We start from the raw sequence: 25,475 nt of genomic DNA, 5'->3' as shown, positions 1-25,475 counted from the left end.
AAGACAAAATGTTAAAATAGAGAGATCTTATGTGAAAATTGTAGTAAAACGACTAATAAAACCGTAAAATTACAATATATATAAAAATGTGTGTATATATAAAAATGAAAAATACTTCAGAATGTTATTGAATATTTAACGAACGATTAAATATCTAGCTGTGTCAGCACGAATATGCAAATAAGAAGAGTTTGTGAACGAACGTTAACGCTCTCTAATTATTTTGGAAATCTATATGGTTAACCCTTCACTTTTTGCAAAAGGTACATCCATCAATAATTATTGTTCATGCATCAACAGTATACATAATTCTAGCTTATTGACATTCAAGGTAAATTCTTGTAAACTTTCATATGGTCGATCTTAGAAGACGACTAACTTGTTATTTGTTTTTTATTTTGAACACTTAAAAACAGGTTTTGTTGTTATTGTTTGTTGTTATTGTTTCATTTATCTTTTTTTAAAGATTATTTGCATTGTCTTAAAATACTTTGTATGTGAGTGTGTATGCGTGTGTGTGTGTATTTTTCACACCTGATATATACGAATTATGACAAAAAGTGGATACACACCAATTAATGTAGACACAAAAAGAACTTTTCGTTAGGTTATCGTCAGCTGTTTTGGACGGACCAGTTGCAACCGTTCTAAATTTTCAAAATTCGTAATAATAAAATTCTTTTTATATACATTGTCACTCAAATTAAAATCTGTGTGTAGAAGAATTAATCTAATTCGTTATAGTATAAGAAGAAGAAGCAGAAGAAGAAAAAAAGAAGAAGAAGAAGAAGAAGAAGGAATGATCTTTAATGGACTGTGGTCCGTCATATATGAAATTTGCAATTAGAAGCACGAGGCGTCATTCGTCATATGAATGATACATAATGTTCGTATCAATTATATTTGAACGGTACCTCGTGCTTCAATAGTACTTTAATAATTCTTTCATAGGCCATCCTTTCGTCAAAATTTGATAAAAAGTTCATTCGTTCATCGAGTAAAAACTGCCAAATTATTTGACAGAGATTTGTCTTTTCATAATACTTTTAACGGAAAAAACATCACCTATTTTAAATGTATCTTCCCAAGTAATTAATATTTTTTTTATGACGATGATGACGACGATGACGACACGATGATGTAATATATAATAATATTAATAATAATATTAATATTAATAATAATATTAATAATAATATTAATAATAATAATAATAATAATAATAATAATAATAATAATAATAATAATAATAATAATAATCGTTGATCGCTACACATGGTCGTGTCAAAGGCAGTTAATATCTACACTTATACGCGTTTTCTTAATGTTAATATCTAAAATAATATATATATATATATATATATATATATATATATATATATAATACGTAACATGTATTTCTGTTTCTAAAAATTATCGAAGTGCCAATATCATTGTAAAATTACGAATTGGCGAATTGACAAACTCGTTATATCATTTTATGGCAGCCTGAATGCATAAATGAAAAAGAAATAATTAATTGTACTACTAGCAAAATAAATGATATCATTTATCTTTAATGTGCGTGTGTGTATATATATATATAAAAAAAAAAAAAAAAAAGAAACAAAAAAAAAAAAAAACAAAACATAAAAAGACCCCTAATATTCTATTATAAAGTGTACTATATTCTCAAATATCACAAGCATTCATATCTCGAATGAATACTCATCATAACTCTGGACTTTTCGTCTATCGACGATAAAGTACTATTGAAGCACGAGGCATCGTTCAACATACGAATGATACGACGATCGTGCAAAGCCAACTGAAAATTACAAATGTCTTCTTCGGTTTCTCAATACGCAGATGCTTCCTTATATTCTGATCCCTCCATTGTGAAGAAATCTTCCAGTTTCCATTGAAGAGTTTCGAACGTCGGCCTCTTCATAGGATCTTTGTTCCAACATTCTAACATAATATCGTATAGTGCCGTTGGACATCCAGGTGGACATGGCATTCTATATCCATGTTCTACCTGGTTTAATACTTCTGCATTCGTCATACCTATGAAAAATAATAACGATAATCAACCTTATATGTCCTTCGAATAAATGTTTAAATATTATTGTAATATATAAACATATTACAATACCTGGATATGGTATTCTTCCAAAAGTAACAAGTTCAGTAAGAAGAATACCAAACGACCATACATCAGACTTAATACTGAATTTACTGTAATTAGCAGCTTCAGGAGCAGTCCATTTAATTGGAAATCGTGCCCCTATACGGGCTTCGTATTCGTCCTCTTTAATAAGTCGGGCTAAACCGAAATCTGCTATCTTAACGACATTACCATCTGCTACTAAAACATTTCTCGCTGCCAAATCTCTATGAATATAATTCTGTGATTCTAAATACGCCATACCAGTGGCTATTTGTGCAGCCATATCAATTAATTGCTGTAATTTCAAAGCTCTTCCTCTTACTCCTATTAAGAAAATAAATTTATCAATTAATCTATGCCTTAAATTATTACATAATATTACAACAAATATATATATATATTCAAGAGATTACCTTGCAAGTATTCTAATAAACTGCCATGCCTCATCAATTCTGTGATAATATAAATTGGTTCTTCCATTGTGCAAACAGCATAGAGTTGAATTAACTTGGCATGTCTAAGTTTTTTCATAATTTGTGCCTCTGCCAAAAAGTCCTTCGGATCCATGGTGCCTGGTTTAAGAGTTTTGATAGCTACTGGTGTTGTGTTATTCCATTGCCCTTCCCATACTTCTCCGAACTGACCCTGTCCCAATTTCCGCAAGAACTTAAGGGATGAACGATCTATCTCCCATTGGTCTCGTGTACGATGACTAAGGCCTTCCGTTACAGGTTTCTCAACCTATAAACACACCAGATACGGGCCAGTCAATGGCTAACATATTCTAAAGCCATTCTAAACAAAAATGCATCCTTTTTGTATTAATACCAAAGCTTTCTATGAATAATCTTCGATAGTTCTCCACTGGCAGAATAAAAAATGTTTGTGTTAGAACGAGTATAAATACTCTGACAGTTAAAAAAAAAAAGAAAGAAAAGAAGAAAGAAAAAAATCTCAGAGTATTCGGTTTGCATTTTATAAGCAATATATATCCCATAAAGACCTACATAAAAGACCTTTAATAATGTGGCTAAAGCTATAAACAACTATGCGCTAAATGCAGAATCTATTGCATGGAATGAAAACTTGCTAACGGTTTAAGGGGACTACCTAATTATATGTATATATATGTATGTTAATGTATATATATATATATATGTATATATTTATATATATGTGTATATATGTATATATATTTATATATATGTATATATATGTATGTGATTCTATTTTGCAGGTTAGAAAAAAATCTTGTGAACTTAAGGAAACAACAAGAATATATTATGTGCTATCAGTTCCTTCCTGAGTGTTCTAAACTGTTAAAAAAAAATAACACGTCATACTCATAAATTATAAAGAGGCCTTGAAGTATACCTAATACTATTACAAAATTTAACGATTTGACCAAATTATATAATGTAGATAATGTCGACTAAATTGTTCACATTACTGTCTTGTAATTGTATGTAACTCATTATATGTCGATTAAATGAGTTTCGAATGATCGTAAAATTCATACAATGCAATAGCAAAAAACGCGAATACAGAAAGCGAGTGAGAGAGAGAGAGAGAGAGTGAGAGAGAGGGGGGAGAGAGAAAGAGAGAGAGAGAAAGAGAAGCAGATCTCAAAGCAAAATCACCTATATTATTTATATGCTCTCATTAATTTTAATATATATATATATATATTAATATATATAATGTACATGTATGTATATATGTATGTATATATGTATGTATATATGTGTGTATTTTCTATGTCGAAATAATTAACAGATCGTGTTATATAATGTTTTACATCTAATAACGACGAATATGCATATTACGATATCGATCAAAATTAGAATAATATTTTTCTGGATAATATATTCAAATTTTTCATATCACCCTTAAACGAATTAGATTACTTACATTGCAGTTACGAGGAGCCAACGTTGTATGCAGGAATGAATATCACTGAGCATCTTTGTAATTGTTAATAAATAAATAAATAAATAAATAAATAAATAAATAAATATATAAAAAATGTATTGTACGAATTTGATAAATAATAATTTTACGATAATATTAATCCGATAAGATTGATAACAAAAAGAATTAATCAATTGTTGGTAAAATTCCAATCAATACGATTGGTTCTAAACGATTGCGTGCGTGCGTGTGTGCATGAATTTGTTTAACAAATGACGTTCGAATCAGACATTACATAAAATTATTAAAACTCTTCGTAAACAGGGTGAATACTCGTATTTCGAATAATTTAAATGGTCTGTAAAAACCTCAGCGTTAAATGCACCGTCGCTAGCGACTTGATAACGTAGCATTTTAAAAGTCTGTATGCATTTGTATATATTTTATAGCGAGAAAGAATTGACAAACACGTTCTCTGAAAAAAAAAAAAAAAAAAAAAAAAAAAAAAAAAAAAGGCAATTTTACTCCTCACTATTTGTGCAAATACGCAAATAATAGACGAAATAAAATTTTATTCACACTTATTGCGACGTATCCGAATTTTACTTCGTATGCTATCAATCCAATATCCCATTAAAAAAATTATCCTATGTATGTATTACATAACATACACACGTTCTCTTTATTTGAAAGACAATAAACATATTGAAAATAATAAAATATGAATTTACTCGTCAATTATTTATACTATTTATCGATTATTCATGTCCTATCGCAAATAGATTTCTCGTATTTTTTTTCTTCTTTTTTTCTTTATATATATATATATGTGTGTGTATGTATCTTACATATAAGCAAATGAGTTATATATATTTCGTTTAAAAATATTTTTAAATTTTTACTTTGAATTATAACAAAATTATTTTTCTATAAAATGACAAATAAAAATATTAATAGTAGCACGTTAAAAAATATTTCTTTTAATATTTCAAATGACAGATCACTTTCGTAATCATTGACACATAATGTTCCCATTATTTTTTTCTCTGATATACTTTGTTTGAAAATTTTATCATATTTTTATATTATAATTATTCAACAATATACGTGAGAAGAACGAGAAATGGAGATAGAGATAGATTGTTAAGTATTGAGGTCATATATTGGAAGAATGCATTGCAATTTAATGCTTAAAGGAAGATATATAAATTGCACCATACTAAACATGCCTGAGAATTTTCAATGAACCTATTTAATCTTGTTAAAAAGATGATCACATATCAAGAACGATAAATATATCAATTGAACACGATTATATATAGATCTCGTTAAAGATTTATGCTTGCTTATCTATTTACATATATATGTAACAAAATTGGATTTGTGAGTTTTAATTTGGCTTACCAGATAGCTCTTTCTTATTTATAAAAGTTAATTAATCATTTGCTTTAATATCAAAACGACAATGTTAAACATTTTTGTTTGCAAGCTAACAGTATGTTTACACGTGTAAAAAAAATTAGACAAACTTTATATCAAAATATTTCCATTAGAGGAAGTAGAAAGTAAAAAATTAATGTTTCTGAATAAATATGAACAAAAAATGGTCAGTCCCCTTAACAAAAAAAAAATATAATATAATGATAATGCAACAACATATAAATGAAAAGAAATCTTTGCTACTATATATGAAGCAAATAAGGCAAATACTGAAATTATTTAATTACATGCGAAGTGACGTTCGATTTAATAGGATTATATAATCTACTAGTTATTCCCACATATGTGTGATGCTAAATATATATAATGTATATGAAATATGATATCAGGAACATATACATACAATCCACTTCCATAGCACACACATTTTTATTTATGATGTGTATATGTATATATATATATTTTTTTTTTTCTTTAGGAAGTAATCAGTACCTGTGTTATTGTAACATATTCAAATTTTCTTACAAAATATACTTAGAAATGTATAACTATAATAATTTAGGAACAGTGCATAAGAGTCAATGGATTAAAAATCCAGCCTTATAAAAAACTGATGAATTTAAATCACTATGCAGAGTCTCTCAGCTACATATAAAAAAATATATCTTTTAATTATAATACACTTTTATATTAATTGTAGTCTTTCATAAGTGATATTCTTATTCTTTGTGATAATATATTAAATGTAATGGACAGTCGTGTAGTATACAGACAGAGTAAAATGTCACTGAGATACCCTGCATTTGGTAAATATTTTATGCACACAAATATCACTGGTAATTCTTTAAATTGTCTCAACTTATGAAACAGTGCTATGTAAATAGCGCCTAAGCGCATTCTGTGTCCCTGTATGTGCGTGTGTACAACAACTATGTAAAAAGCTATGATGTACAATAAAGTACATAAAGAATCATGAAAAGAATTAAGTTTCCAGCCGAATGCTTATAATCTAATGCCTTTGGAACATAATTCCATATAGAACAGGCTTGTGCTGTACGTGTAGAGAAAATGATTCAAAGTAATTGCATTAAGAAGAAAAAATGACATGTTATGTTATATTGGGACATTCAATTTACCAAGAAAATCCAGCAGGAAGTAGGGCAAGCAATAACAGAGAAACAAACACAATTCTATTCAAATATCGAACTTTGTGGAAACATTTTTATGAAACTATGTTGTTCTCAAACCTCGATTTCCTTATAACTGTAATATATCTAAAATGTTATTATATAACTAAATATCTTACATAGATTTTTTATCATTCTGAGAAATGTATAATATCATTACGTAGACGTAAGAGAACTATTGTTTAAAATATGCGTTTTCGTAAAAATTTATTTGTTAAAATAAATGTCATCCTAAAAAAAAAAAAAAAAAAAAATAAATGCATCTGTGGATTTAATACTAGTAGTAGTTCTGAACTCTTAAAATCAAAGAAGTATTTAATATTGTGATACCTCGATTATTAGAATAACGAAATAGGAATTTGTAAAACATTAAATAAACAAAAACAGATTGGATTAATTTGCTTATTGATGATCGAGGTTCTGTTCTAATATTTTTTACATGCACTTTTTATTGGATTGCCCTAAATAGTCTGTAGGAATAGATAACTCTTTTAATAGTAAAATATAATTTAAAATTAAAATATTTTTGTGCTATATGCATAAAGCCAGTCTACTCAGTACTGGTTCGAGAGGTTCGAAAGGTGGACAAATGTATAAATACAATATCATTTATTCTTATTAATTGATAAATCTATAATTCTGTAAGCTATAACAAATTTCCCTCTTTCTGAAAATATTAGATTGCACATGTATGCATTTGTTAACATTTTTAAGATATGAAATCTTCTACAAAGTTTACTTTGTATCACACACACAATAACACCATGTATATAAAATAAGGATTGATGTCTTGTATCACTGTAAAAAGCATGCAATAAGGAATTTTTTGGCTTGCTGATATAATAATGTATGCATGATGCAAAGCCATGTATGAAACAGCCACAGCATTCTAATAACATGAAATTTTTTATCCTTTGATTAATATTTTATGTTCTTCATAGAACATCAGTGAAGAGATACGAGCATTTGGATATAGGACTGACAATGCTCCTCTCGAACTGGGTTACAAATTGAGCAGACTGGCTTTAAAGCAAATTCAACTGGAGTTTAGACAGTATACCAAAAATTTACAATATGATCAATCTACACAACACACGCATTAATTTGTAAGCAAAATCGTTTGCTTCACCATTTGCAATTATTCTAAAAAAGCACAAAATTACCAATATTATAACCACATTTTTAAAAATAAAACATGCTCTAATATTTACTTTTTCACTTTAATAAATTACAAAATTGTATTTGCATTCCATATGAAGAAATTTCTACAAAAGTAGTTTCTTTTTATTCAAAATCTAATATAACAAACTTCTCTTATAGAAATCTGTTTGTAGAAATCTCTTAAATATTTTTCATTTTATTAGAAGGTGCATTTAACCAATAAAGAAAATTTTTTAGTACAATTTTTAATGCCGTGAGAAACACCTCTTTTTTGACATGCAACAAGCTGTCTAAACTCCGTTTAAATAAAATAAAATCTTTCACATGATTCATCCAAATTTGATTTTTGTTTCTGCTTACCTGCACACACGGTTTACAGAGATTTACACACAATCCATCAGCATCTTTACTGTAGTGTTCAACAAGATCTTGAAGATTCCTAAATGTGGTCCGCCTAGCAATGAAAAAGCCTCCTTCATCCAATTGTCGTATGCGGTAATGCTTGACAGTATCTCCATCACGTACTATAAATATAATTTATATTAACTCAATTTGATGGAAGTTAAAAAGTGAAGGAATTCTCTTAAATATCATTAGCGCTATATATTACCTGAAAGAGAATAATCATTGTGACGGCTTTCAGAATCTCTAATCAAAAATGCTCCATGATCATTTTCTGGTAATAATAATTTCTTTTCTGCCTCAATTCGTTTTATCTTCCTAAAGTACCACCTAAAAATTATATTTAAAAAATACCATGTTATAAAAAAAATATATATATATATATCACAATGCATGAAAAATATATGAGAAATATAATTATAATAAAAATATAAAAACCATAATGAAATTAGTTTATAGGATTACATTAATACAATTATACGCGTGTTTTTATGAAAAATAGTAATAATAATACAGAATCATCGTATCTATGTGTCATAAGCATGATCATCATTCATACAATATAGATAGGTAGTAATCAAGTATAGATAATATTTATCATTGTATACATATTTAATAAAAATTATATTCATAGCCATTTAATCTTCCACTATAAATATAATATTATTTTAATTATAATAATATTATAGAATTTATAATATAAAAATAATATTATTTAATCATAAAATAAAAATAAAAACAAATATGTATGACAGTCTTTCTAGAGTACTTCCAAGAACAAGTATTTATTTTTGTAACTTGATTTCTAAAGAAATACTTATTTTTCTGTAGCATCCTACTTCATCATTTTATCTTCTTATCTTTTATCATTTCCAATTGTTATGAATTTTCAAACATTACGAATTTAATAAACAAGTAATAAATAATGCAAAAAGTAATGGTAATCTCTCTTTACAGTTTAAAAATATTGATATAAAATAATCCGCGATGGAATCGTTAGTAAATTATATAAATATATATGTATATATATATATATATAAAATTCTGTACACCTAAAAACATAGAGGGAAAAAAAGGAAAGGAAGTAGTGCTTATCTTCACTGATTAACAGACAGAGGTGCTCAACCAAACTATTAAGGCTGGGAGAGCCAAGAGAAATACTGTTGGTGAAAGCAAGGTCATATTAGCTGGCTATTATACAGAGAGAAATTCAATAGGTGAAAATGTAACAAAGAAAATACAGTACTATTTACGGGCAATGCAACGATCCACGTTTATACTACATTTCATTGTATCAGTGTGTTATTAAATTTGAATATTATGAAAGATGCCAATCACACTATCCATTCCAATACATAACTGTAAAACATTTTGTGAGTTGCATTTTAAAGAGTATAAATCGAATGGAATGGAAGTAACTTATTCATACTTCCTAAGATCGTGCGAGCCAATCCGACAACGGTATCGAACGATCGTTTGTAAAGAAGAATCATGGAAATATATATGTCGATCAAAAAAAAAAAAAAAAAAAAAAAACGTTTATAATTCTTAATTCGAAAAGAAAAACAAATGAAAGTTTTTTATTACTTACGGTTCAGCTTCTATCGATTTTAACTTAGCAACATAATTGCTAGGTATATAGCCTTCTTTTCTAGTCCGTTTACTTCTGGCTAGCCACCAATCTCCTTGAGTATCGTTGAGTATTTCCAAATGTTCACCCTTCCTAAAGCTGAGATCCTCGTCTGTACGAGCATCATAATCGTAAAGCGCTACGAATATCTTAGCACTTGGCACATTAGCATCTGGAATTTGTGGGACCGGCCTTATAGGATCCGGAGGTGGTGTTGGCACTGGACTAGTTGGCGATACCACAGCATCTATGTTGGGATTGCCTATCCTATCAGAGTTGTCTTTATCCGGATCCCTGCTACTGCTGAAACAGTTCCCCATGTTTTTCCTCTTCGTTACCTCTTAACTTCTTTAAAATAATAAATTTCACTGTTGTTTTTTCTCCTTTACGATCTACAACACTTCATTACTCGAGCTTAGCTTAGACGTTTTTCACGTCTGATTTTCGAACATTAATATCTTTGCATTATATATGGTAATGCGAACAAGGAAAACTAGATTTTTCGCGAGACACCGACGGACGGGCGAAAACACTCATGGTGAAGGTGCCCAACGGAATGTAACTTTCGTACGAGCTCGTGCACGCACCCGAACTTATCCGAACGGTTAATGGCCTCGGCTAAATGTCGTAGAACAGAGGGCGTATTCCACTTGAAAAACGTCAATGAGTACTAACATACGATTGGACAATACAAATTCTTATCTATGAACGCGGGAAAATCAAAATTGTTTATATGCAATAAGAGTATTTTTTATGTTTTACGAAATATATTCGGAAAAGTTTTTATGCGGACAAATTTTTATTTATAGTGTTTGATCAAAAATACATCTTTAATGCTATGATTCTGATATCGTTGACCATCAATATTTAATGCTTAATATCCAAACGAGTTATTTTATTATATTACACCTGTGATGGACATCCATACAATACAACAAATTTCGATTGCTTTCTTAAGAACACATATAAACATATTATTTTTATTGTTTACATTTATGACGTGTGTTATTTTAAATTATAACAAAATAATTATGTAACACACGCACAATTTTATCATTCAAGATTATTCCATTTAATTTATACATCGTAATAGATTTATTTTATGATATGCAATGATATTGAATTATATATTTATGACGTTAAATTGTTCTTATCTTTTTTTTTTTTTTTTTTTTTTTTTCTTGAAAAATAGGCTGAATCGAAAGTTCGTACGTCTTTGTGTTACACAAAAGATCAATAAAAATAATATGTTTTTTATATTTTATACATTATTATTTTTTAACTATATATATATATATATATATATATATATATATATATATATATATTTATCATAACCATTAAATATATCTAGTTAAAACAGTAAAATTGAATTATTTTCCATTCGTTAACCTTTGCATCAAATGCTTAAATCTCAGATTCACAATCTTAGGATTACAATTATTTTTAAGATCGACAAAGTATTGTATATATAATATATAATACAGTGTGTTTGTATGTGTGTCTATATATATATATATAGCGCCAAAAATAAATGTTCATTTTTCTTTTTATTTGTATTTTTCAAATAATATTTTTCATACTCGAAATTTGTTACAATAAATAAAAAATTGAAATCATTTAAATGAAATTATATCAACTCCAAAAAGTCCAATTATATCTCATAATATATATAAATAAAAATAGCGCATATTTCATTTTATATCTATTAATTACATAACTATCTAATATCTGCCATACATCGAAATACTTTATTCCTTAAATGTTTAAATTCAACGATTAACTTGTGTGGCAGATTCATCCAGCACATAACTTTCCTATATTAACATATACATATTTGTTCTATATTCAGCTACCTTATGATTTAATTTCACCCCTATTACCAATCTCTTTTAAAAACAATAAATTATATATTTTATTATTAAATGATAAAAAGAAAATATGAAATATTAAAGACTCATAATTAAGTATATCATTAAATAAAATAAGAAGATAATTAAATAGCCTTTATCGTCAACTTTTGTGAATTCCATACATTTTCTGTTTATATTAGTGAATGTTTTCTATATTATAATATATTTTGCGTATGTGTATAGACATGAATCATATTGTACCACGAATGGTGATGTTTTATTACAGCAGTTAATGTTCTTGACATAATGCCAATAATGCACGAAAGTTTGTATAATCTTTTAAATGTATTGACCTGATATTACCATAAATGTATAAATTGGGAGACACGTTTAATTTTTAAACAAATCACAATGATAATCCAACAAAATGAACTATGTATCTATTCTTATGTATTTATCATTAGGATTTTTTATGATAGATCTGTTAATCACAATACAATGAGTACTTCACTATAATTAATAAATTAGATGATAATGAATAATTTTTAGTCTTTTATCTTGAATGAATGAATGAAATTTTTTCCAAGGAATGTAGGAAGAAAATGAGTTGGAATAATGCTGCAGTTAAAAATAATATTTTTAACCAAATATTATTAGTCTAATGAAATGCTATACTGTTGTTAATAAAATTATAAAAAAGATAAGATAATGAAGAAAAGGATTTGCACGTTGGCACATTTGATATTAGATACAACAGTTATAAATAGTAGAACATAATGTTCCAAATGTGATACTTATTAATAGTACAGGAATATGTTAAGAAACTCTTATTATAGCTTCCTATTCACACTTACACAAAAAGTGTGACAGTAGACCAGTCTATCGAATTGTATCACAAAATAAGTCAAACAAATCAGTAACAGATTGAATAACATAAGTATATAATAATTAAACTTAAATAACAAATGAAGTGTCAATAATTATCCTAATATCGTCTTGTTACTTCAGGCTTTTCATATAGGAAGAATATAAACATGAAAACTAATGGAAGAAAGATGTGTAAATTCATTTCTATATACAATACAGTCGTCATTTATACACTTGATTATAACGATAATAAACCATAAAATTAATATTAATGACTCATTCAATTGTAAGAGCTAATGCTTCTTATACTATTTAAAATGATATAAGAAACCTTTCAAAATCATGTAATTATATTTAATCATTGAGACTATTAGCAAGTAAATATATTCTTTAAACTCAATCATACTTATGTATTATATTTATCATATGAAAAATATGTGTGTGAATCATATTTTTTATAGATAATATATAAACTATGCCACTGTTCTTGACAATTTTTAATTCTGTTTGTTTGTTATTTTTTTCTTTCTTTCTTTTTTTTTTCTTTTCAAATAAAATAACTTCTGGTAAATAAATGTCACAGAAAGATGCAATGATGAAAATGCAGCTGGCACTTTGTAAAGCTGTAAAGAACATTAGCATAATGTAGACTTAATAATATATTCAATTTCTATATATCAGTTGTAATTAACAATACAGACCTTGTATATTGATTATCTAATCCTAAATTTCTTGATACTAAATAAAGCAGGTTTGAACAAGATAGGCCAACATAATGTTTATAAGTAACCTGAGATGTACTACAAATATACAAAAATGCAAAACGATTTAATGTTGATATAACTATAAGATGCAAATCAAAAGAATATAAGACTAATACTAAACCGTTTTGCATCCTTGATTATATGTAGGTACAAATGGCTTATATCAGGCATTGTTGGTCACATTTAAAACAAAATTAACTGCCTATTTAAACATCAAAATTTCAATAAGACATCAGCATTAGTGCAATGGGTATCATAATTTATGATAGATGTTCATAGCCCTAACAATTATTTGACCAGGTCATTACAACACACCACCATTCACGCGAAATATCGAATTGTTTTGCCAATGTATGTTATATGTCAAACATTACTATCAGGTTTACTACTATATCCCATTGGTTGAGCATTTTCAACGAGCGTTGATTGCATACTTGATGAAGGAGCTTGTGTTTCCATTGCTGTTGATCTCATTTCTCCCCATGGTGCCCTGAAATATATCATTTTTCATAAAATAAATGTAATTATTTATTATATTATATTTTACAATAGGATATTTCCTGCATTATATTTCCTCAGAATATTGAATATTTATAATTATACATGCTTTTTTAAATGTTGCTATAATGCTTGTATTTAAATAGATATTTCTTTTTATTAGATATAGCTGTAATAAATTAATTGCTTAATGTACTTTATATAAATAAGCATGAATGCCATTACATAATCCTCAAAATAAAATATAAAGAACCTGAAGATAAAAATAAAAGTACCTTTAACATATAATCCTTGATATGCAAATATTAATTAATTTTTTGTGATTTTTATCCTTGTTTAATAAATAAAATAATACCTAATAGCTGCATAATAAATATAATGTAAAAATACATTGAAAATGTAATGATTAAATATTAGTTTATGATGATGAATCATATGCTAGTTATCAAATCCAATTGCATAAAATGGAAAGGTTACATAAGCAGCATATAAACAAATTAGCAAACAAGACAAGCACGAATTCTTTACTATGAGACATATAGAATTAGCTAATGATGTACAACTTGTATGCTACAAGCTGACATATTTATGAATGCGATGAGGCTATTCACATAGGGATAACATTGAATTTTATATATTATTGCCTGGTTAGTGAAGTGGTACAATGAATATCTGATGTTTTATGTAGGCCTCCAGACATCAGGATCCTCCATGAGTGTGGTATGGTGATCTGTAGTAGGAGGTACTGTACCCTGTGGGGAGCCCACACCCGACGACGTCATTCCTGTCGGGTCGGGCCTGGTTCCTCTGTTATTGTGTCAGTTCATTAGTAAAAATATTGACACACGTTCTTTTAATTTTTATATATATAAATACATATATATAAATACATATATATATATATATATATATATATATATCTTTTATCATTTTCAATATTTAAAAGCATTAAAATACGTTCACAAAAATGCTCTACATAATTTTTAGTCCCCAATATAATTTTAAACTTTGTATCAGTATCCTGATTTTAAACATACATTTACAAAAACCAAAGCAATAATTTCAATGAGCGCAAGTAAAACCAACACAGTGATAAAAATCCATCCATAAGCAAATTATATGTGCATTGTTTGACGCATGAATATCCCAAACTTTCTTTCCCATTATTGAAAGCAAATACAAATGACAATGAAAAAAATACACAAGAAATTATAATAACTTTGAAATTCACAAAATTTGAACCTTTTGTATCATTTGCTTTGTTACTTTGATGTCAATTATCGTATACTCGATTATATATTATTTTACAAAATTTATGTCTATAAATATGATATAATTATGGTTCCTATGTAATTTCTAAAATAATACTTAATAATGCTTAATAATCTTTACTTACTTTCTTCCAACTGACATTAATCCGTATATAATACCAGTCGCGAAAATAAATCCGCTACCAAGTATGCTTTCTATTTTTGGACAAAGGAAGACAGGTGGCAATGCTAATCTAAAATAATAAAAAATACACGACGGTATTATCTGAAAATCTAAGATTTTTATCAATGAAATATTATTGTAAACAGTAATTAAGAGTTAAAAATTTTATATATATATATATATATATATATATATATATATATATATATATATGTAACGCTTACAAACAATAAGCTGCTGCTCTATTCCAATAAGGTTTGCTCTCCACCATATCGCTTAAGTTTTGGACAAAATCGATGAACATACAACAACAAGGTGCTTCAATCATCAGAACTATAAAACCAGCTAACATCTGCCATATACCGCTAAGAAAACAGATTATCGAAGCAAATAAAATCGATGCACAATTCCAAACTCCCAGAAAGATTGCGACTGTAACAAATATAAATGTGATTGTATCGAGGATATTCATACTAATATAAAAATAATATATAATATTCTATTTGGAACAACCTAAAAATGTATATCTCTTTCATAAAAAAATAGTTACTTGCAATAAGTGAAATTGATATATGATATAAAATCTAGCTATATTAGAATATACGAATGAAGCATTATAAAGGAGGACAAAAAAAATATATAAAAACTAACTGAAACCGCCTACAGTGCCGAGCCCTCGCGCAGCATACTTCATCCACCAGGGAACATCGTCCTTAGCGACAGGATCCTGGCCAGGCCTTTGCATTATCGATGCAATTTTTTCACCGAACGACTACGAATGAAACGAATGGTATTAACGAGAAACGTATTTAACATAATTATGACCCATTAAAGAATCTTCAGATTACAAAAAATTACCATTTTTATTATACTAGGTCCACTTCTTTCGTCAACTGACAGCACTGACAATGCCGCTGAACTCTGTTGATGTAGAGAAAATCGACCCGTGAGATACTTCTCTATATCACTATGTGTGTACGTGTGTGTGCTCTATCTTATCCATGATTCAAGTAGAGCAGTAAGATAGGAGTGTGACTTTACTTTTTATGAAGTATCTAAAATTAACAGAGCAAGATAAAAAAAAAATAGAGAATGAATATTGTAATGGATATGATTAATTCAATGAGATAAAATCTAAACGATTTTATCGAATATAATCTTCTTTATGAATATATATTTATAATAATAATAAGTTCGAAACAAATGTATGATAGGATAGTTGAACGGAAATCGTTCCAATTGCATTCAATTACTTGCGGCGCTGAACCGAGCAGAACGCTTAGATGAGCATGTGTGAGCCTACGTGAACTAGTGTGAGCTCGTGTGAGCGGTCGGCTGTCCGTATACACCTTGACTTTGCGTTTCCTATGCACTCTTGTAATTTCCTCTCAAGAAACAGTGTAAACATTAAAAACATTATTGCATATAATTTATTACCAGTCGAAATTCACGCGCACAAATTTGTAAATATGCCACAATACACAGGTAAAATATATTTGATATTTAAATATTTATTAAGATCTAACCTCATTATACATGCAACACTTACTTTATTCTTTGTCAAATTTATGACAGTCATCGTTATATTTTGATTACATTTTAATTACAGTTAAAGTCAAATGGGGCAAAGAGCTTTACCCTAACGTAGAAGTTAATACGGATGAAGAACCAATGTTATTTAAAGCCCAACTCTATGCACTGACAGGAGTACAACCAGAGAGACAAAAAGTTATGGTAAAGGGAATAACACTGAAAGATGATGATTGGGGCAATATTGGTTTGAAAGATGTAAGGAAAATGTGTTATTTGTTAATTTATTCATATCTTTTATATAGTCATTTATATTTTGTAACAATAGGGTGTTACTGTATTAATGATGGGTTCTAAAGAGGAGGATGTACCTACAGAACCAAAAGAAAAACCTTTGTTCTTGGAAGATATGAATGAATCCGAATTGGCTACAGCATTAGATTTGCCAGCTGGTCTGGCTAATCTTGGAAATACTTGTTATCTTAATGCAACCGTACAATGTCTTAAAATTGTACCAGAGTTAAGGGAAGCTTTAAAAAATTATTCCGGTACTTTAGCAACCATGGGTAATTCCTCTCTTGCACCTGCACAAAATATAACGGCAGCTCTAAGAGATCTTTACGAAAATATGGATAGAGGATCACCCTTTCCGCCTGTTATTCTTTTACAAATGATGCATTTAGCTTTTCCAAGATTTGCTGAAAAATTTGAACACGGCGTTTTCCAACAACAAGATGCTAACGAATGTTGGACTGAACTCATCAGAATGCTTCAGCAAAAGCTACCTGCAAAGGTTTTTGTAGATAAGAAATATTTTTTTTCTATCAATTTTCTTTTCAATAAAATTTATATCGAAATGAATTTACTACTGATAATAAATTTACGAAAAGGTAAATTCGGATGCAGTGGAGGATGATACCCAGTCTTATAAGCCTGGATCATTGATAGAACAATACTTTGGAGGAACATTTGATACAGAATTGAAATGTATAGAATCGGAAGATGAACCACCTACTAAAGGAAAGGAAGAATTTTTACAATTGAGTTGCTTTATTTCAACGGATGTCAAATATATGCATTCTGGCCTTAGAAGTAAAATGCAAGAACAAATTACAAAAATGTCTGCAACTCTTGGGAGAGATGCATTGTATACTAAAACGGTAAAATATATTTTATACAATAAAGTATTATTATGTATGAATATTTCTTTTTTTTATATTTTGATAAACATTAAATAATTTTTCTATATTTTCAGTCAAAAATTAATAGGTTACCGGCATATTTAACTATCCAATTTGTTCGTTTCTTTTATAAAGAAAAAGAAGCCATTAATGCAAAAATTTTAAAAGATGTTAAATTCCCATTGGAATTCGATGCTTTTGAGTTGTGTAGTAGCGAACTACAAACCAAACTTACACCCATGCGTGAAAAATTTAAAGAATATGAAGATAACTTAGTAGAAGAAGCTGCTAAATTGAAAGACAAAAAAGATAAAGGCGATGAAAAGTCGAAAAAAATGAAAGATGAACCATTTTGGTTTCCAAATGGTAAGGTACAACAAACATATAAACTGTTTAAAATAGTTATTAAACTTTACATTAAAAATATTAATATTTATTTAACGTTTATAGATTTAGGATCCAATAATAGCGGTTATTATACGCTCCAAGCAGTTTTAACTCATAGGGGTCGATCAAGTAGTAGTGGTCATTATGTAGCATGGGTTCATCAAAAGAACGATACATGGTTGAAATGTGACGATGATATTGTTAGTATTGTTAGTAGTGAAGAAGTATTAAAGCTTAGTGGCGGTGGTGATTGGCATTGTGCGTATGTTCTTCTATATGGTCCACGAGTTCTAAAAGTACCTGAGACTGAGACAAAGATATGTGATGCTTCACCTACGGAATAAGTAGCAGTCTATAAATAAACAATTTCTTTGGACGTAATTTCCAAAAAAAAAATAAAAAAAAAAAAAAAAAAGACAAGAGCCCATCAACCGATATCCGCAGGGAATAGTGGATTTTGTACGCTGATTTAAATATTATCTTAAATATATGCTGCCGTGCTATGTAAATTATTCATGATATATGCAAAAAGTAATTGCAGCATTTGTTTTAAATAAAATATAAAATTACAGGGACGAAAATGCTATATGATCATCTCAAAATATAAGTCCGTATAATCATGACGTTTATAAATGCATTTTTTCTTCTTTTTTTTTCTTTTTCTTCTTTTTTTTCTTTTTCTTCTTTTTTTTTTTTTTTTTTTTTTTAAATTTTCTCCTTTTTAAGATCTACAAGTACGACTTGTTACTTTATAAGCTAATCGAAAAGCAATTATTTACTGTAAAACGTTATTGTGTTCTTTTACGATGTTAAATTAAATGATCCGAATTTATATTTTATTGAAAATTATTACGGATCGATATACTTTTACAAACTGCTCTATAAAATTATAATGAAATAAAGCTTTCATGAAAATAATATATTATCGTATTTTACTTTTTTTTTTTTTTTTTTTTTTTTTCATTTCGCGAATAAAATACTTAATGATTATAAGATAAATTATTTATTCAACTTGTTACCGCCAATTCAAATTTAAAAGTCGTCTATATATTATCAATTGTCACGTGATCTTGGATTGATCGTGTAATAGACCAATAAGAATATGTCTCCTTTTAATATATAAATTCGTGCGCAATCGCGAAGCGTGAAATAACCTATATTAGAATCACGGAAAATTATAAATTATTTAATAAAAGAACAAAAATAAAATTAGGTGAATAATATCAGGATAGAAAATGCAGGTACGAGAGAACTTAGAGATTCTAGAGAGTAAGAAAATGATGAAGGATGCACGTGAAGACCAGATAGAATTGGAACGGGAAAGGATTATGAAAAAAGGCGATATCGTACGATCCATACGACGTTTAGATCTAAACCGTTTAGAAATTGAAGAAAAGGAAAAACTCGTTTCTTCTCAAAAAGCTCAGGATTTACGAAATCGACAAATCGAAAGATCTTTTAAATTAGCTCAGGAATTGGCACGTCTTAAAAGTAAAATTTTCATAATAGTTTTTAATCACGTTTAATGAATAATAAATAATCTCATTAATTGTCTATCGATAATATCGATGTATCTATCGAAGTCGAATGCTCGATTCGAATGATGGCGCCAATTTAATTTGATTTGAAATTTGCAGATGAAGAAGCGCGAGAATTGCGTGATTTGAAATGTAAGAAAAAATTATTCCGATCTCCTACGGCTTGTTCTTTCGTTGATATACAATCACGATTGTTGGAAGAGAAGATTAAAAAAGATTCGCAATCTATCGATATCATTCGACAATGGTACTCCGACGATACAATGGATAAAATGCAATTGGCAAAATTGGAAGAAAATAAACTACTTTATCGTGCCGATTTGCAGAATCAAATTATTGAAAAACGTCGTATATTGCGAGAATTTGATGAGGAGAGGCAACGTGAACGTAAGATAATCGAACAAATGATCGACGTTATTCACGAAGAGGATATTCGTGCTGAGGAACGTAAGAAAGAAATTCAAACGTGTTTGCAAGCTGAAAAAGAAGCTATTTTTGAGGCGAGAAAAGTATGGAAAGACATACAAAAGGCTGCGATTAATGAGGAAAATAAAAAAATTGCTGAGATCATTGTTGAGAAAGAAGTTGAACATAAAAGACAAATGGAGAAAAAAGTAAACGCATCGTTAGTCGCCGAAGAAAAAAAAAGAAAAAACATGATTTTCTCGTATTGAAATAAAAAGTATTTCGTTTTTTTTTTTTTTTTTCTTTTTTCTTTGTTATAGAAAGACATTAGTGCAATGAGAGAAGCGATGACAGAAAAAATTGCGAGGAAGATGTTGGACGATGAGATTAAGATGAAGGAAAAAGAAGCCATTTGCAATGAATTGTATTTGGAAAAAAAGAAAACCAAGGAAGCTGAAGAATCTTTAAGATTAGCTTTGGAAAAGCGATTACGAGCTAAACAAACCTTGGACGAAATGGCAAGATAAACGTTTTCTTTTTTTTTTCATTTTAACCAAATATTTACAACAGTGATGTCCAATCTTGTTGGTAGTCCGAGTCACATTGAGTGAAGTGGTAAATTCTCTTGGGTCGCTAGTAAATTACAAATAATAAAAGATAAACAAAACAAAAACGAAATATATATAGTAAATAAGAAATCTTTTTTTCTTTTTTTTTCTAGTCATCATAAAACCGGATTGGTTCATTACTGCTGCTTTTTACACTTTTTAAGAATATTTAATTAACACGTTCCGTGCCATATGTACCACCGGTGGTACACGTTAAACTTGATCTTCAGGCCACGTGTACCACCGGTGGTACACGCAGTCATTTTTTTCTTTAGTCAAAATATCAAATGGCCTGAACGACAAGTCAGGCAAAACTGGTTTGGCACGGAACGTTTTAAACATTTTCTTACCGTTCACATATTAGGTAGAATATAGAATTGCCGCAACTGAGAAAAAGATGAAGGAACAATGTATGGAAATAAATTTTACACGTAATCTTTACGAGAAACAATTAAAACTCGACGAGGAAGCTAAACAAAAGCTAGAGGAGAAACGACGAAAGAGTATAAATAAATTCTAACGATTCAAAAAAAATATCTTCTCGTCATTACTATCAATAATTATTATATCGAAATTATTCATTTTCATTTCAGATAATCAATATGGTGAAGATCTGAGGAAAATTATAATAAATAATAAAGTTGAATATGCAATGAAATTATTGAAGAAACAAAAAGATATTCAGGACGAATGCGCAGAAAAGTCATAAACTTTAATTGTAAGAAAATCTGGATTAAACGAAGATCTATATTTATTTTGGGAATTTAATAAAAATATCCAACGTTTCGCCCATTATTTATTAGTACATAGGTATATATATACACGTCGCACGGAAAGGCGTCACCTTTACGGCTTTTGTTATTTGTACAAAGTCCGTGTAAAAATACAGCAGCCCAATCTTATATAGATTAATAGTATTCGATAGATTATAAACGAAAGCGGTCTTGCCTCGTTTACTCTTTATCGTCTTTGTCATCGTCATCGTCATCGTCGTCGTTGTCGTCGTCATCGTCGTTCGTTCTTCAACGAAATTGTATTTAATCGAAGAAAATTATAATATTATTTTATTTTTATTTTTTTTTTCTTAGTTATACGAGTTATAACGATTCTATTATCAAAAAAACAAAAAAAAAAGGGATACAAAAATAAGAGAATCGAAGAGAAAAGTAAAAAAAAGAGAAAAACGACACGAGGAAGACCGCTCGAACGTTTCGAATGATTGATTCCTAAAAATTACGAAAGTGTGATTTTTCATCGATTAATTTCATTTCTTTCTTTCTTTCTTTCTTTTCTTTTAGTGCCACAATTAGAGAAAAAAAATCAATCAATTTCTCGATTAATATAATACACTGTATACGAAAGTGTTTTTAATTACGACGAATTAGATCGAGAAGACGAAACAAAAAAAAAATTAATAAAGAAATTTCTTCGTCGTTTTATAATCAAAAATTTATATCTTTTTTTTTCTTTCTTTCTTTCTTTCTTTTTTTTTTTTTTTTTTTTTTTCGTTTACAGAGGCGTCCTCCACTAATAACGATATGCCACGAGATAGTAAATCTACGACGACTGTGTTACTACGTGAAATTTCAACACATTTATAAAGTCTCTGGGCCTAATTATTTCTACTAAATTCACCGATTATTACAATAATAATACGCTCGGCCCCCTATCGGCGTATCTCTAACAACACACGCAAAATTCAACGAATAAAGCGAATTTATACGGGGTCACGTTCGTATTTATCTTTCACGTGAAATATCACGAAACGATCCATCACAACTTTGACTTCCCTGTTTTTTATTTATTTCTTTTTTTTTTTTTTATTTTTCTTTTCAATTTTTCTCATTCTGTAAGAAAATTTGATTCTTCTTACTAATCCTCTCTTTTCTATTTTGCCCCAACTCTTACCGCCGCTCTCTTTCATTCCTCTTTTTATTTTCTTTTACAAGAACGTCTTTAAGACGATTTCTTAGTATATTCTTATTCCTATTATTATTATTATTATTATTATTATTATTATTATTATTATTATTATTATTATTATTATTATTATTTATTATTATTTATTATTTATTAATGGTCACTTTTTTTGATCGACGCGCAAGTTAGGCACAACAAGCGGATCCTTAAAAGTGAACGGGAGTATGATACGTTTTTTTTTTTCATCTTCTCTTCTTCATTTTTATTTTTTTTGCGTTACTGGCCCTCCTATCGGAGAAATTCCTAACTGTAAAAAACGACTTAGCACGGATTGGTCTTAAAAGTAAAATCACATATCCTCGCGGATTAAATGAGTGCTCCTGTGTAATTAGTGTATGTGTGTATGTTCGTGCATTTGTGTGTATGTGTATGTGCAGCACTGGTCATGTAAAAGTAAAATCACATTTTTTTTCACGCTTTATGTATGTATGCATGTATGTACGTATATATGTATGTACAAAGTAGCCCGCATCTGTGTCACACTTAACGAGCAATCTCTCTTTCTCTCTTTCTCTCTCTCTCTCTCTCTCTCTCTCTCTCTCTCTCATTCTCTCTCACTTTCTTATTTTTACTTTAGCGATTACAATAGGATATATAAGCATTATACAGAATGATCCAAAAGTTCTTATGTGACACTAAAAATCAATTATTCCCTTTCAAGATTAGGATTGTAGTTAGATTGATAGTTCAACAAGCTGTACTTGCAGTTTTACAATTTGACAAAAAAAAAAAAAAAAAAAAAAAAAAAGAATTTGTTCTTTAAAGTCTCTCGAAAAAGAGCAATTGATTTTTAATATCATCAAAGGAACATTAGATCTATTCTATATATCCTCTCGATCACTTTAAACGAGACATTCTCTTATAAACCCGTATGCACGTACGTACGTGCGTGCGTGTGTGCATGTGTGTGTGTGTGTGTGTGTGTGTATGTAAGTATGTATGTCTTCTTTTTTTCTTCCCCTACATATGTATAAAGTAACGATCGCGCACAAATTGCGGCACAATTTATGTGCTTTTCTCGAATAACGAAATCAAAAAAAAATTAGTTGAATGAAATGAATTACAGTTAAAACGTCAGTAAACTTAAGTATTAACAAACATTCGATATTCGTTCTTCCTCAATATAAATTAAGTTTCTCGTAAATCATCCTCCTCCGATGAAATATTTGAAAGCACACGAAATACATATAAGTAATATAATTAAAGCAAAATTATTTTTTTTTTTTTTTTACTTTTAATAATTATTATTAGCACCCTAATAAAATACGGTAATATGTCGGTGAGAACGAATTATATCATATTTGATTGTAAATTTTTTTCTAGCTAATAAGTTTTAACTTCAATACATCTGATATATATATATATATATATATATATATATATATCTTGTGTGTTTTTATAAAAATGGAAGTCACTGGACTGAATAAAACAAGTTTGCTAAACGTAGATATAGTTTATAGAATAATATGTATATCTCGATATGTAAAAGCAATGATCGTCCCAAATTTCCTATATACCTTTCACTTACTCGGTATATAAAAAAAAAAAAATAAGAAAAAAGAAAAAAAGAAAAAAAGTTCGATACGAAACTTAGACCGAGCAAACATAAAAAAGGTTTATCTCGAATTTTGAGACAATCTGACAATTGGAACGAGAACGAGCAAATCATCATTATCATCATCATCATCGGCGCAAAGCTATTGTTCGAAGTTATCAGATATTTCGCTGATTAATAGGAACCATTAGGAAAACTCCATCGAAACAACTACTTAGGCAGTTTGAGGATAGTTCGATAAAAAATCGATAGAAAATGCTTTCGAATAGGAAACAGTCTTGGACAGTCACAGTCGCTGTTACAAAAAAAAAAAAAAAAAAAAAAAAAAAAAAAAAAAAAAAAAAAAAAAGGAAAAGAAATTACGAGCAAAAAAGAAATAAAGAAAAAAAAAAGAATTATTATTATTATTATCATTATTATAATAATTCCCCTATTTTTTTGTTCTTTTAATCATGACAATCGCGATAGTTTATCGGTAGTATCGAAAAATGCTTACGTTATCGACGATATAAAAAAGAATACGTAGCAAATTACACCTCATTTTCATTTCTTTTTTCTTTTCATTTTTTTTTTTTTTTTTTTTTTTTTAAGAGGAAGGGTTTATCTTTTGTCTTTATAGGCAACGCTTCATTTCGTATATAAACGAATATTATATAATGGAGAGATTTACATATGCTCTCTCTCTCTCTCTCTCTCTCTCTCTCTCTCTCTCTCTCTCTCTCTCTTCTTTCTCTCGCTCTCTCTCTCTCTCTCTCTTTCTTTTCCTGAAATACAAACTGCAAATAAACGAACACTCTGGCATAGTTTTACAACTTTTCCTCTTCTTTTTCGCTTCTTTGTTTTTGTTTATAACTTTTTCCTTTCTTCTTCTTCTTTATTTTCTCTTTTCTTAATCATTCAACTCCATCGATATATATTTCTTCTAGTCTTTTTAAAGGTAGATTTGGCCCCTTTTTATGAAAGAAGAAATTTTTTCTTGGCTTGGTGTTTAATAC

At 28.6% G+C, this 25,475-nt stretch overlaps 5 protein-coding genes across 8 annotated transcripts in view; 2 read left to right on the top strand and 3 right to left on the bottom strand.

Moving 5' to 3' along the window:
• Window positions 1–1,571: 1,571 nt before the first annotated feature.
• On the bottom strand, window positions 1,572–11,177 carry LOC124949774 (tyrosine-protein kinase Src42A). Its single transcript, XM_047495454.1, has 6 exons — window positions 9,842–11,177; window positions 8,459–8,580; window positions 8,209–8,372; window positions 2,563–2,890; window positions 2,135–2,473; window positions 1,572–2,046 (listed from the first exon to the last, which is right to left on the bottom strand). Exons 1-6 carry the CDS (start codon window positions 10,198–10,200, stop codon window positions 1,838–1,840), a joined length of 1,521 nt encoding a protein of 506 aa, XP_047351410.1. The 5' UTR covers window positions 10,201–11,177; the 3' UTR covers window positions 1,572–1,837.
• A 1,858-nt stretch (window positions 11,178–13,035) lies between these two features.
• On the bottom strand, window positions 13,036–16,316 carry LOC124949779 (calcium channel flower). Of its 2 annotated transcripts, XM_047495462.1 has the most exons (6): window positions 16,155–16,316; window positions 15,948–16,068; window positions 15,521–15,728; window positions 15,259–15,366; window positions 14,507–14,669; window positions 13,720–13,854 (listed from the first exon to the last, which is right to left on the bottom strand). In XM_047495462.1, the coding sequence occupies exons 1-5, from the start codon at window positions 16,155–16,157 to the stop codon at window positions 14,543–14,545; spliced, it is 567 nt and encodes a 188-aa protein (XP_047351418.1). In that variant the 5' UTR covers window positions 16,158–16,316; the 3' UTR covers window positions 13,720–13,854; window positions 14,507–14,542. The 2 variants fall into 2 exon arrangements, with proteins under 2 accessions (XP_047351417.1, XP_047351418.1); XM_047495461.1 differs by lacking the exon at window positions 14,507–14,669 and having other exon boundaries at window positions 13,036–13,854.
• Window positions 16,317–16,588: 272 nt separating this feature from the next.
• LOC124949773 (ubiquitin carboxyl-terminal hydrolase 14) lies at window positions 16,589–19,041 on the top strand. Of its 2 annotated transcripts, none has more exons than XM_047495453.1 (6): window positions 16,589–16,781; window positions 16,906–17,084; window positions 17,155–17,619; window positions 17,717–17,986; window positions 18,082–18,378; window positions 18,458–18,595. In XM_047495453.1, exons 1-6 carry the CDS (start codon window positions 16,664–16,666, stop codon window positions 18,461–18,463), a joined length of 1,335 nt encoding a protein of 444 aa, XP_047351409.1. In that variant the 5' UTR covers window positions 16,589–16,663; the 3' UTR covers window positions 18,464–18,595. The 2 variants fall into 2 exon arrangements, with proteins under 2 accessions (XP_047351409.1, XP_047351408.1); XM_047495452.1 differs by having other exon boundaries at window positions 16,597–16,781; window positions 18,082–18,373; window positions 18,458–19,041.
• Window positions 19,042–19,176: 135 nt separating this feature from the next.
• On the top strand, window positions 19,177–24,012 carry LOC124949777 (meiosis-specific nuclear structural protein 1-like). Its single transcript, XM_047495457.1, has 5 exons — window positions 19,177–19,885; window positions 20,032–20,546; window positions 20,658–20,855; window positions 21,310–21,448; window positions 21,539–24,012. The coding sequence occupies exons 1-5, from the start codon at window positions 19,630–19,632 to the stop codon at window positions 21,652–21,654; spliced, it is 1,224 nt and encodes a 407-aa protein (XP_047351413.1). The 5' UTR covers window positions 19,177–19,629; the 3' UTR covers window positions 21,655–24,012.
• The window catches only part of LOC124949768 (disintegrin and metalloproteinase domain-containing protein 10-like), a 41,782-nt gene continuing 38,035 nt past the window's right edge, over window positions 21,729–25,475 (bottom strand). Inside the window, exon 19 of one of the 2 annotated variants that reach the window (XR_007101165.1) lies at window positions 21,729–25,474. The gene's annotated coding sequence lies outside the window, so the exon portion shown is untranslated. The remainder of the gene's footprint in view (window position 25,475) is intronic. The other variant, XR_007101166.1, reaches the window with a different exon arrangement.

The sequence above is a fragment of the Vespa velutina genome, chromosome 6 (assembly GCF_912470025.1).
Source record: "Vespa velutina chromosome 6, iVesVel2.1, whole genome shotgun sequence".
Taxonomy (NCBI): domain Eukaryota; kingdom Metazoa; phylum Arthropoda; class Insecta; order Hymenoptera; family Vespidae; genus Vespa; species Vespa velutina.
This window is presented reverse-complemented; position numbering and strand designations above follow the sequence as displayed.